Source organism: Setaria italica, chromosome II (assembly GCF_000263155.2).
Source record: "Setaria italica strain Yugu1 chromosome II, Setaria_italica_v2.0, whole genome shotgun sequence".
In the NCBI taxonomy this organism is placed as follows: Eukaryota; Viridiplantae; Streptophyta; class Magnoliopsida; order Poales; family Poaceae; genus Setaria; species Setaria italica.
The window spans coordinates 44,400,185-44,412,006 of NC_028451.1; the positions used below are offsets into that span (position 1 = coordinate 44,400,185).

Sequence of the window (11,822 nt, forward strand, 5' to 3'; positions counted from 1 at the left end):
TTCACTAATGATGGATTAATTAGGCTCAATAGATTCGTCTCGCGATTTAGCCTAGGGGTTCTGCAATTAGTTTTGTAATTAGCTTATGTTTAGTCCTCCTAATTAGTATCCGAACATCCGATGTGACAGGGCTAAAGTTTAGCCTCCTCCTTCCAAACACCCCCTAAGCTTACATGCCAAATTGCCATGGACCGTATATAGTCCATGCTACCTTAGGGTTCATATTCTCATCGCACAGATCTCGTCAGTGCGTGTTGCCATTTTTTCTCGACACTACACATTTGCCCAACTACAAAAATCAGAGATTAATTGATTTAGTCAATTTGCTAAAAGAGCTATATGCTACTGGCTTCTACCAGTAAAATCAAGTATTTCTTCTTGATCCATTTGAGTATTTAGTCAACTTGCTAGGATCTGACTTTCAGGAACGGAGCCAGGATTACAATTATAGAGGGGGCCATATGAGTATAAAAAGTTTTTAGACACCAGGTATATTATTTTATATCTCACCCGAAGCTATATTATTTTGCCACGAATGCTTCTATCTGTAGGACCGTATCATTGTTTGTGTTGAGCATGGAACCCAAATTTGATTTCAGTTGTGGGCCTATGCTTTTACCTTGCATGTCAGAGGATGTAACATTCACATGGAGGCTACAGATGAACAATTTAATATAAATAGGCCCTTATAGACGGTGAATATTTTGAACTCTTTGATCTCCTTGCCAAAGACCTGAGGACTATGATGCATAAAATGGTAATTGAATGATTCTATGATCCAACAAATCGTGGGCAGAAACGAATCAGTCAAAATTGATCTTAATTTCATGAACTAGTGGTCTTAAGCATAGGATTTTGTATTTGAGTAGGATCACATAGGATTGATATAGCATTACGTGGAATAGTTGTCATGGCAATAAGTTTGTCAACATTTAATACTTGATAATGTGTGTCATAAATATATGCCCTATCATTTTAATTTACCATGTTTTATAACCCTTTAAAAGCTGCTATATGTTATTAAACAATATTAAATTCACGTATGGTACCTTCGAGTGATTAAATCCTATAAAACTAGACTAGAATAAATACACTATGAATAAACACGCTCAAATTTTCTTTTAAAAAAGATAATAAAATATATCAACATCGAATCATATGCTTCCATTATGAATAATAGATTTTGGTTTCTATACTTCATAAAAAGGTGTTTTGGTTTTGTATGGAATACATAGATTCTTTTGAAATATGAAAGAATCATGATTCTACAAACCTTTACTTTCCCTGGGGGGAAATCGAAGGAAAGGTAATGTCTGGTATTGTACCAGCAGCTTAGTCCAAAACATGGCAGACTCCTGATTCCTGAATCTCTAGCTCCACCACGGTTCGCCACAACTAATACTGTTCTCTTATCGATGTCGTTTATCTGTCTTTTTTTCTCACAAGTTGTATTTCATATTGTCACCAGATGTGCATTTCTGTTGATAAAAATTCTGAGCGAGACCTCAGAATTTTGAAGTTCTCTCTACGTCATGGCCTCGATTTCACAGTAACTTATTCTTAGATGAATAAGCACGAACAAGAAACAGTTGCAAAAATTCCCTCACAAAAGAAATAGTCGCAAAAAGGAAGCCACTGATTAATAAAGCAAAAAAATTCCTCGCAAAAAAATAAAGCAAAAAAATGAAAAGAAAAAATTCCTTACTTGCCTCCACGTCTTCCACTCTGCAACATACCAACTCGCTGCCGGGTGGGCCCCACACAGCAGAGAGAGCGCGCCGCGGCGACACGGGAGCCAACCGAACCCATCCCGCCCGCTTCGCGCTGCCTCGTCGGCTCCACCTCGCTCACTCGCTTCGGCCCCCTTCCCTTCGCCGTCGCCGCGCAGGGACGCACGCGCGTACGTAGCCACAGCCCACCTGCTCCCTTCACCTCGCGTCGTCGTCTCCTTCCCCGCGCTGCGCACCACACACGCAGGCAGGGCTCGCGCTCGCGCATCGCGTCGCCTCCAGCGCGGCAGGCCGACCTGCCTCTCCATTATTTATGCATTTCCGCGTCCCCCACCTTCCGCTTTCCCAATCCAGCCGAGCACCGCAATCGCAGGGCACCGGGGGCGATTAAAAAAGGCAGGCCTCCCCCGCAAAGGTAAAAACAAACAACCACCACCGCATCGCGGCAGGCAAGGCATCGCTCGCCAGCCACCGAGCGGAGGGGGGCGAACGCCAGGGGGGAAGCAAAAGCTTCGATAAAAAGGAGAGGAGGAGACGAGGCGTGCCGTCCGAACCCAAGCAACTTCCCCCACCACCTCCCCTCCCCTCCCCTCCCCTCCCCTCCCATGCCCGCATCGAGATCTTAGCGGGACAGCGACAGGAGAGGCGACGCGGACGCGGGCGCCCCCCGATCCCTCCTCGCCGCCCGTCGCCGCAGCAGCAGCCGCCGACCGACCGGTAAGCGCCCCTCCGATCCGCGCCGCCGCGCCGATCGGTGCCGGATCGGCGCCGGGGGCGGCCGGATCTGGTACGGATCTCGCGGCGGCCGCGTAATTCCGTGGTCCTGTGAGGTAGCGTTGGCGCCTTGCGCCGTGTGGGCGTGTGGGCGTGTGTGTGTGTCTGTGCGCGCGCGCGCGCTCGCGACCCCGATCGCGGCGTTGCTTTCGGCTCGGATCTAGCTGATGTCCAGCGTGCGTTTCTGTGGTGAACGCTGTGGATAAGCCGGGGTTTTGTCCGCATTTGCCAGTGGCTGGCTGGTATGAAACTGGGCCTGCTTTTGTGGATTGCAGGGGGAGGAGGAGGGGAGGGGAGGACGGACGCGATGGAGGCCGACTCCGGGAAGCTCTTCGTCGGCGGCATCTCCTGGGAGACGGATGAGGACCGCCTCCGCGAGTACTTCGGCCGCTTCGGGGAGGTCACCGAGGCCGTCATCATGCGGGACCGCAACACCGGCCGCGCCCGCGGCTTCGGCTTCGTCGTCTTTGCCGACTCGGCCGTGGCGGAGCGCGTCACCACGGACAAGCACATGATCGACGGCCGCATGGTATTTGCGTTACGCTCTCGCCTTCTTCTCTGCTAATGCATTGGCGTGCATTTTGCTGGGAATTCTGTTGTGGAGCTGTCTCTCACCATGCCAGCTGAATTGCCTGTTTTTGGTTCAGGTGGAAGCCAAGAAGGCTGTTCCCAGGGACGACCAGAGTATCGCGAGCAAGAACAATGGCAGCAGCATAGGGTCACCTGGACCAGGGCGTACTAGAAAGATCTTTGTTGGAGGCCTGGCTTCAAACGTTACCGAGGTTGAGTTCAGAAGGTACTTTGAGCAATTCGGTGTGATAACCGATGTGGTCGTGATGTACGACCACAACACGCAGAGGCCTAGGGGATTTGGTTTCATCACCTATGACTCAGAAGACGCTGTGGATAAGGCTCTGCACAAGAACTTCCATGAGCTGAATGGTAAAATGGTTGAGGTCAAGAGGGCTGTCCCAAAGGAGCAGTCTCCTGGACCCATTGCACGTTCACCTGCAGGAGGGCAGAACTATGCTATGAGCAGAGTTCATAACATTCTGAATGGCTTCAACCATGGTTACAACCCGAACCCAATTGGTGGTTATGGCATGAGGGTGGACGGAAGGTATGGCCTCCTTACAGGTGCACGGAATGGGTTCTCTTCGTTTGGTCCAGGTTTTGGAATGGGCATGAACATGGAAGGTGGAATGAGTGGAAATTTTGGTGCAAGTTCTGGTTTCATCAATAGCTCCAATGGACGACAATTAGGTTCTTACTACAATGGTAGTTCAAACAGATTAGGTAGTCCTATTGGGTATGTTGGCCTTAATGACGATTCAGGATCAATACTGAGTTCAATGTCTAGAAATGTCTGGAGTAATGGAAATCTGAACTACACAGGCAACCCTACAAACATGAATGCTTTTGCTCCACCGGGAAATGGTGGGGGTATTCCTGGTGATGGTATTAGTTGGGGTGGCCTTAACTCTGCTCATGGGATGGGCAACCTTTCAAGCCTTGGGTTGGGAAACCTTGGTCGTGGAACTGGAGATAGCAACTATGGCTTGCCTTCTGGCAATTATGTGAGAAGCAATTCAACTGGTACCATTGGCGAGCCATTTTCTGCATCAGCCAATGCATATGAATCGAACAATCCAGGTGCATATGGCAGCAGCTCTATTTATGGTGACTCAACCTGGAGGTTCACGTCATCTGAGGTCGAGATGCCTCCTTTTGGTCATGACCTTGGAAATGTTGATCCGGATATCAAATCAGAAATATCAGCAGGTTATATGGGCAACTATACTGTTAATAATAATCAGACAAGCAGAGGTCAGTTTTGATTTCAACATTGTGCTATGATCTACACTTAGTTTCCCCTTACTTTTAAAAAAGGAAACGTGTGTCGTAAATAAGTTAGATGTTTGAAGTGGCTGAAAGACATGGCATAGCGGCATAAGCAACGGGCCTTTCTTGTGGGACTCTTTAAATCTCATATGCAATGGAACTATTTTATGCACAGTACTTATTTTGTTAACTCTTAGTTTGCGTTAATCAAAGCTTGTATTCTATCACCCATTATTCCAAATGCTCTACTTGACTAACACTCCTTATTCTACAACAGTAACCAAATATAAGCAATAAATCATGTATTTTTGGCATATATCCTATTTCCTATGACACGTTGGGACTTGGGACCTGATAACTGATTGCTGATATACATATATAAAATTTTGTTGTTTGGTGTGACCATGAAAGTCTCGCAACTCGTATTCAAAGCCATGATGCACCTTATTTTTCCATGTAGCATAGTGGGGTTAAAGTACTCTACTGTCCACACATTCATATGTGTTTAGTTAATTTTAGTTAGATGCATACAGTTGTTTTGATATACAACAGCAACAGCAACAGAAACAAAATCTTTTTAGTCCCGTGCAACTTGGGTTAAGCTAGAAATGAGACCCATCATGAAGCAAGGGGGAAGAAAAACTTATGTGAAAGATAAAGCTCCTTTCTGCCAACCTCAACATGATCATGCCAATAATGTTCGTTTTCCGACATACAGTTTGGATGTGATTGATATAATTATTTACCATTACCTGGATTACTTGGGATGTATTTATGTATCCTGTAGGTAAATATCAAGTGGAACCACAACAACATCATGCTAAATTTTCTTGCACCTTTTAAATGCTATGGTAGGAACCAGAGAACAGTCAAATTTTGGATCAATCAATAGCTGAGTTATGGTTGATCCTTATCGAGTCGCATCAGTTCCTACTAATTTTGGCAAAGTGACATAGGTATCCAAGCTGAATATGTATATTGACAACTGTCTTGCCTATCAAAAATAAGAAAGAGCCAACTAAAGAACACACCATTACGAAATAAGACACAGCGCCAACCCTTCTGCTTTAATTTTTGATTTTTTTCGACTGCTTTCCTTTTCTTTTCTCATCATTATTTCTCACAATCATGTGAGACAAAGAAGCATGCTAGATTTACTTGAGCATAACCTCAATGATGGATGGTTTAAATATCTATAAATTCTGTATGTTTTAAACAGGTAGCTTAGTAACCTTCAGTGGTTATATGGGTTAATCATAGTTAAGGTTCACTAAACTAAATGTTAGATGTTTTGCCCTTTTGTGAAATTTTGTACCATAAGTCCACTAAACAAAGGGTTGCATAATTTTGATCAGATTTCCTAGCATATTTCTCGTTTACTTAGGACAAAATGCAGATATGTAGGGCAAGACCCATCCATTTGTCAACACTTGAAGAGCTACGACTACAAATATTAATGGGAATCAATGTTTAGACAAGTTGCTGTTGCTAAAAGTTGTGTTGAAGCTACAACACTGTTTTGCATCATTTGTATAAACTATCCTCATTCTCTGATAGCATCTCTGTTCTTGCTTAATTGTATTTATAATACAAGAATGTAATACAACAAAGTTTGATATAAACTATAATTGTATTGCAATCACAAAGATAATAAAGTACAATTAGATAAAGAACAATGGTGCGTCTAGCTTAGTTTGTGTGTGCCTAGAAATGACCAGCTGACTCAAAAGAACATGGGCCTAGTACGTTCTTCGTAACTGGGATGTTGATTTGGGCAGCCATGCTCACTTGGGGGGGGGGGGGGTTATATAGAGATCATTTGGTCGATCCTTATTGGGGGGCTTCATATAGAGCTTCTTGTCTCAAGCACACGAGCTATATTCTGTTCTGAACATTACTTTGCTTCCTCATCAGTAATGTAATACACTTGTTGTACTAACTATTTTTAACTACAAAAGTGGAACTAATTTGTTGTTTTTAAATAAATTGGAATGGGGTGCACTGGAAAAGCATAATGTTGACAATGTAATATTTTATCAACCAATCTGTGCCTGAGATATGTAGTCCTCTTTATTATTGAAACATATATTGGAGACAGCTATACAACTTTAAATCTGACTAAAAGTTGTTGGATTCTTTTGCAGGTATCACTTCCTAGGGAGAGTATTATTATATTCATATATGACTTGGGATAGGTGAAACACCCACTACTATATCAGGCTTTCAGGTGCATGACTGTGAATTGGTGATGTCAGATTAATATACAGGTTAGTTGCTTGTTTCTAGGTAACCAGAGGTGTGGTTTACGAACACCAAAAATGCTAGAGGAGCGGATACAAACATTTTGTGAAGCTTTCAGATTTTAGTTTAATTTCTACGTGTATTAGGTCTTTGTTTTTTGAATGAGATGTGCAGTGTTGATTGCGGCACATACTTAGAAGTGTTCCAACATAAGCTGGAATTCTGTCATACGGAAGGATAAACTTGTATACCAAAGGAATGCTGTATTATCTTTGCCCATTTATGGCTACATTAGCTCGCTTGTTTTTATTCTCTTTAACCATTCCATTTGTATACTAGAAATTTGCTTGGCTTAATATTCAAACTATTGGGGCGCAAAGCCATCTTGACCCCGGTAATAAAGCCACCAAAAGTGCAAACATGTCCTGTATCTTCCTTTGCCGTTTTTGTGGTTTTTGTTTAATTTTGTTTTAGGTCTTCTGGCCTAATGAAGTAATGATGCATATATCTTTTCTCATGCTCTGTTGTAAAGTAGTTAGAGGACAACGAGCTATATATATTTGCTCTCCTAAAATAGCAGTTTGTAGAGTTGCCTCGACATTAGCTTTGGTTACTGAAACTACCTTCACAAAAGACCTATACATCATGACTCTACCCAATTGCTTTCTCATTTTATTTGTCCCGAGTCGCTTTCACATCCACTCGGTAATTTTAGCAGGAACATTTGCTGACTTTATACCGTTCATGGCAAAAGAATCTCGTGGTATTAAACTTTAAGCATGCATTCATATTCCAAAAGTTTAGAAACTTGTGCTTGTTAGCATATAAGTGGGTTTCTTGACGTGTTCCTAAATCAAACGTACTCCCTCCGTCCTACGAGGAGTGCAATTCTATTTTTTTTTCAGACAGATTAATGGTGGCAGCCACATGCAGTAATTTTTGGCATGCAAATCAGACCTGACCACTTAATTCTCCCTCCGTTCTTAAATATATGACGTTTATTTCCTCCGTTCTTAAATATACGACCTTTTAGGACAAGTAAATTAGTTCATAACTAGCTTGTCCTAAACGTCAAATATTTAAGAACAGATGTAGTAGTTAGTTAGATCCAAATCCTAGGATTGCACTTTTTATAGGATTTTAATGCTAGAATTGTATTTTTTATGGGACGGAGGGAGTAGTGCTATCCCTTCCTGGCTTTCCTCCCTGTCAAAGTGTCAAGCGCTGTGCTGGTTCAGAAAGCACAATTTCAGCTCCCATCTTCCTAAATGCTAAAAACGGACATCGTCATGTGTTGGTCCAGCGGCATAACGCCCAATGGCGTTGACTTTTGAACTTCGAGCAATAATTCTTGTTTTCCCGTCTGACGCATTTCAAAGTGTGGCCTGCGGCGTGCCTAATTGCAACACTTGAACAAAGCTTGTTGGTCAAACTTGGTTAACGCCGACCCTCTCCTAATTGTAACACTTAACAAAAGTTTTTTCTTCCCAAGGTGGTTCACCGTTCCTTTCTTAATTGCTTAGCTCTGTGTAAAGTCTAGTTTATGCTGTCTGGTTGCACGCTACAGCCGAACGCTCACCGACCTTCTTGAATTGGTCCTTTCTTGGATTCGCCATAAGCTGGATATAATCGGTTCCAAACAGGGCCTATAGATGCTCCATGGCAACGCCAGTACGGCACGCCCTGGAGTTGTTGTCTGGGACTCTGGGTGGTCTCGACTGTGATGGTGGGCGCTAGCGCTATGCCGCCGGTGGCCTTTCTGATCGTGTGCTCGCGGCATGCGAGCACGGGCACGGCAGATGGTCGAGCTGCTCGCGCTGCTGCCCAACCTGTGGTGGGCTGGCCGCCGGCGGCCGGCTCTCGGTTCAGGTCCTGTAACGAACGGCCTAGATTCTGGTGGGGAAAGAAGGCTAAAGGCGAGCCGCGACGCTGCCGAGGTATATCCGCTGGAGAGTAAGTGAGATAGGTCCACATGCCGATTTTTTTTTTGTTTTACGAATTTGCAGAAATAAATAGATGATCCAAAAATTTGCATAAATATAGGGGATCCAAAAATTTGCAGAAATGGATCCCTACTGCTGGATCAAACGGCTACCGCCGTCTCAACCGGCGATAAGAGAAGTTACCACCGGGTGAAACGGCGGTAGCTTTGCGCATGCGCCACGTCAGCTGCCAAATCCGCTTACCGCCGTCTGATTCGACGAGCGGCGCACAAATTGCTGGGGCGCGTGGGACGAAGCAGTTTCCGGCGGATGGCACGGCGGTATTCGATTTCCGCCGGATTAGAAGGCGGTACTAGGGCGCCGCCAATTCAAATGGTTGGAGCGGGATGTTACCACCACCTGATTCGGTGGTAGCTGGCCTGTGCCTTTAAAATGAGCGGAGCGGCTGAGGGATGGGGTGCGCTGCTCATTCGTGATTGAAGAAACCGAGAGAAAGGGAGGGAGGAGAGGAAATGGGAGAGAAGAGGAAGAAAGGGAGGGAGGAGAAGAGAAAGAAGGGAGGGAGGAGAGGAGAGGAGAGAAGGGGAGAAAAGAGGGAGGGGAGTAGGATGGAGATTGAAGCTCGGATCTTCGCTTCGCTTGAGGTATTATTAGAAATCTTCCAGTTTAGCTTAACTCGTAGTTGGTAGATGTAGTAGTTGATGTGCTATATAAATGGTGGAGTGTTTAGTATTACATGAAATCTAGGTGTTCATATGAGACATAGAAAAATATAGATTTGTCGGTACAATGGATTTAGCTTAGTTATTTATGTTACAATAAAATTAGTTTGTTGATTTATTTAGATAAATTTAAGATGAATATTATTGGTAATGCATAAGTTATATTTGATATAATTATTCAGAATGCAGGTGTGTTTGGGGTTAATTGAAATTATTACATTTAGTTGTAATTTTTGTTCATGTCCTGTGTGGTTTTTCGGAATATAGGTGTGATTAGGGTTAGTTAAATTTAGTAATATTTAGTAATGCTCTCCGTTGATGTCGTGTACATTGACAGGGTAAAGTAAAAATAATTTGTTGATATATTTAGATAACTCTAAATTGTTATTATTTGCAATGCACGAGTTAGATCTTTATATAGTTGTTGAAATGTAGATGTTGTTGGAGTTAGTTAAATTAAGAATGTTTAGTAATAATATCTGTTCATGTCGTGTATACTGACAGGCATGTCAGAAAATTTATTTTTCGAAGTGTTCTATGGTTCGGGGAGGTTAGATATGGTCCAGAAGGGGTAGATTTGTTTGAATTTCAGTCATTTTGCAAATAATTACCAAGAGCAAGAGAGAGGACTTGGACTTTAATATGCAACTGACTATTTAAGGCTTTCAATCTTAATAGAGATCAAGTTGAGCTGTCTGTTAGGGCTGTAGTGAGGTTTCAAATAGACATAATATTTTAGGAGTTATGTCGTTTGAAGGAACCTAGAACTGGAGGACCTATGTAAATGCTTGTACATAACGTGGTTTACCGCTAATATTGTTTGTTGAAGTGTTCCAGATGATTGGGTCTAGCAGTTAGTTGCAACAAGAATTCGGAGGTCGGAACGTTAGAGGTGAGGAAGGTGTGGAGATTACTAGTAGGCAAACTGAAGAAGATATTGAAGATGGGGTAGAAAAAGGACATGCAGAGGATGAAGAGGCACCCCGTGAGCCAAATGGCGAGGCTGATGAGGGGGAAGACATCCCTGGGTTAGTTGAGCAGGTAGAGAGGGAAGGAAAAGAGGACCTTCTACTATTAGAAAAATGACCTCTCGTCCCGAGGTTTAGTACCGGTCACATTAGTACCAAGCCTAACGGACAGTCCCCCGCGACCCCCTTTAGTACCGGGTAGGGGCTTCACCCTTTAGTACCATGTGGAGCCCCCACCGGGTACTAAATCCTTTTGTACCGAGGTCACCCTTTAGTACCGGGTGGAGCCCCACCTGGTACTAAACGGTTTCCAGTCCACGCACCGCGAGGACTTAGATTTTTTTACGCACTACCTCCCCCCGCGCGCCTTATTCGTTAACTCCTCCTCCTCCTTATCCCTTCCTTATCTCTCTCACGTCTGCCTCCTCCCTCTATCTCTCTCACGTCTCCTCCTCCTCCTCCTCCTTATCCCTTCCTCCTCTCTCTCTCACGTCTGCCTCTTCCCTCCCTCCCTCTCACGTCTCCTCCTCCTCCACCTCGTCCTCCTTCTCCTCTACTACCTCCCCTCCCCTCCCCTCCCCGCTCCGCTCGCACCTCACCAGCGGTGAGCAGTAGCGGCGGGGCCAGGTGAGGTGGCGACGGTGACGGCGAGGTGGGGCTAGCCCTGGGCAAATTTAACCGAGAATCGAACCGAACTTATCGAGAACCGAAATTTCGGTTCCCAGTTCCTAGAAACCGAACTATAGTCAGTTAATTCGGTTCCATACCTCAGTTAATCGAAATAACCGAGGTACCGAGGAGGCCCAGTAAGGCCTATCAGCCCAGCTTGGGAGCCTAACCCTAGCCACTCGGCCCACTCGCACCGGCTCCTCCGCACCCATATTAGCTCCCCGTCTAGCCTTCCCACCCACACCGCCTTCCCGCCCGCACCGACGCCGCATCCCACTTGAGTCTCCACGCGCTATGTCCTGGCTTCCTCACCCGCATCGCCCGCCGTATCCCCACCCGCGCTGCCACCGCGCACGCCTACCCCGGCGGCCGGTGCCCAACCTCATCCTCCCGCGGTGCCGCATCCCCACTCGGCAGCCGACGCGCCCTCCCAGGACGGCGTCCCAGGCGAGGAGGAGCAAGACAGTGTCCCAGGCGAGCTCGAGCATGCCGGCTAGCACGGACCCCGGCGGTGAGCGGTCCTGGAGCAACGGCGCCTTCCCGTCGTCGGCCTGGCGATCCTGGTCGTCCTAGCCCTCGCCCTTCTGCCCCTGTCCCTACTGCTGTGCGAGGTTGAGTTCCAGCTTCTGTAGGTACCAATGCTTGAACGAGTCCTGGATCCGAAGTGACGGCCACAGGTGCATCTTCTTCGACGGCGTGAGAAGGGGCTGGTTGGACTCGGGGCGTTAATGGCGCTGGGGTGAGGATGATGGTGAGGAGAAGCGTGAACTAGTTGCTAGTTGGTCGGTTAGTTCGATTTGGAACTGGACCCGAACTGAACTAACCAAAACCGAATTCGGTTGGTACCGATTCTTTGGAAGAACGGATCAGTACCGATGTATCTAGGAACCAAAGTACCGAGGAATTGGTTTGGTTCGATTTGGTAATATCGAA

The 11,822-nt window shown here is 45.5% G+C and overlaps 1 protein-coding gene across 1 annotated transcript; it reads left to right on the forward strand.

The window, feature by feature from the left end:
- The first annotated feature begins 2,111 nt into the window (after positions 1 to 2,111).
- LOC101769825 (heterogeneous nuclear ribonucleoprotein 1) lies at positions 2,112 to 7,008 on the forward strand. The gene is made up of 4 exons (XM_004958091.4): positions 2,112 to 2,447; positions 2,780 to 3,033; positions 3,152 to 4,331; positions 6,491 to 7,008. Exons 2-4 carry the CDS (start codon positions 2,812 to 2,814, stop codon positions 6,502 to 6,504), a joined length of 1,416 nt encoding a protein of 471 aa, XP_004958148.1. The 5' UTR covers positions 2,112 to 2,447; positions 2,780 to 2,811; the 3' UTR covers positions 6,505 to 7,008.
- Positions 7,009 to 11,822: the final 4,814 nt, after the last annotated feature.

Excerpts from the sequence above, each read along its gene's own strand:
- LOC101769825 (XM_004958091.4), top strand. The coding sequence starts at position 2,812 with ATGGAGGCCGACTCCGGGAAGCTCTTCGTCGGCGGCATCTCCTGGGAG. Across the intron at positions 3,034-3,151 it reads ACATGATCGACGGCCGCATG|GTGGAAGCCAAGAAGGCTGT; the intron begins GTATTTGCGTTA and ends TTTTTGGTTCAG.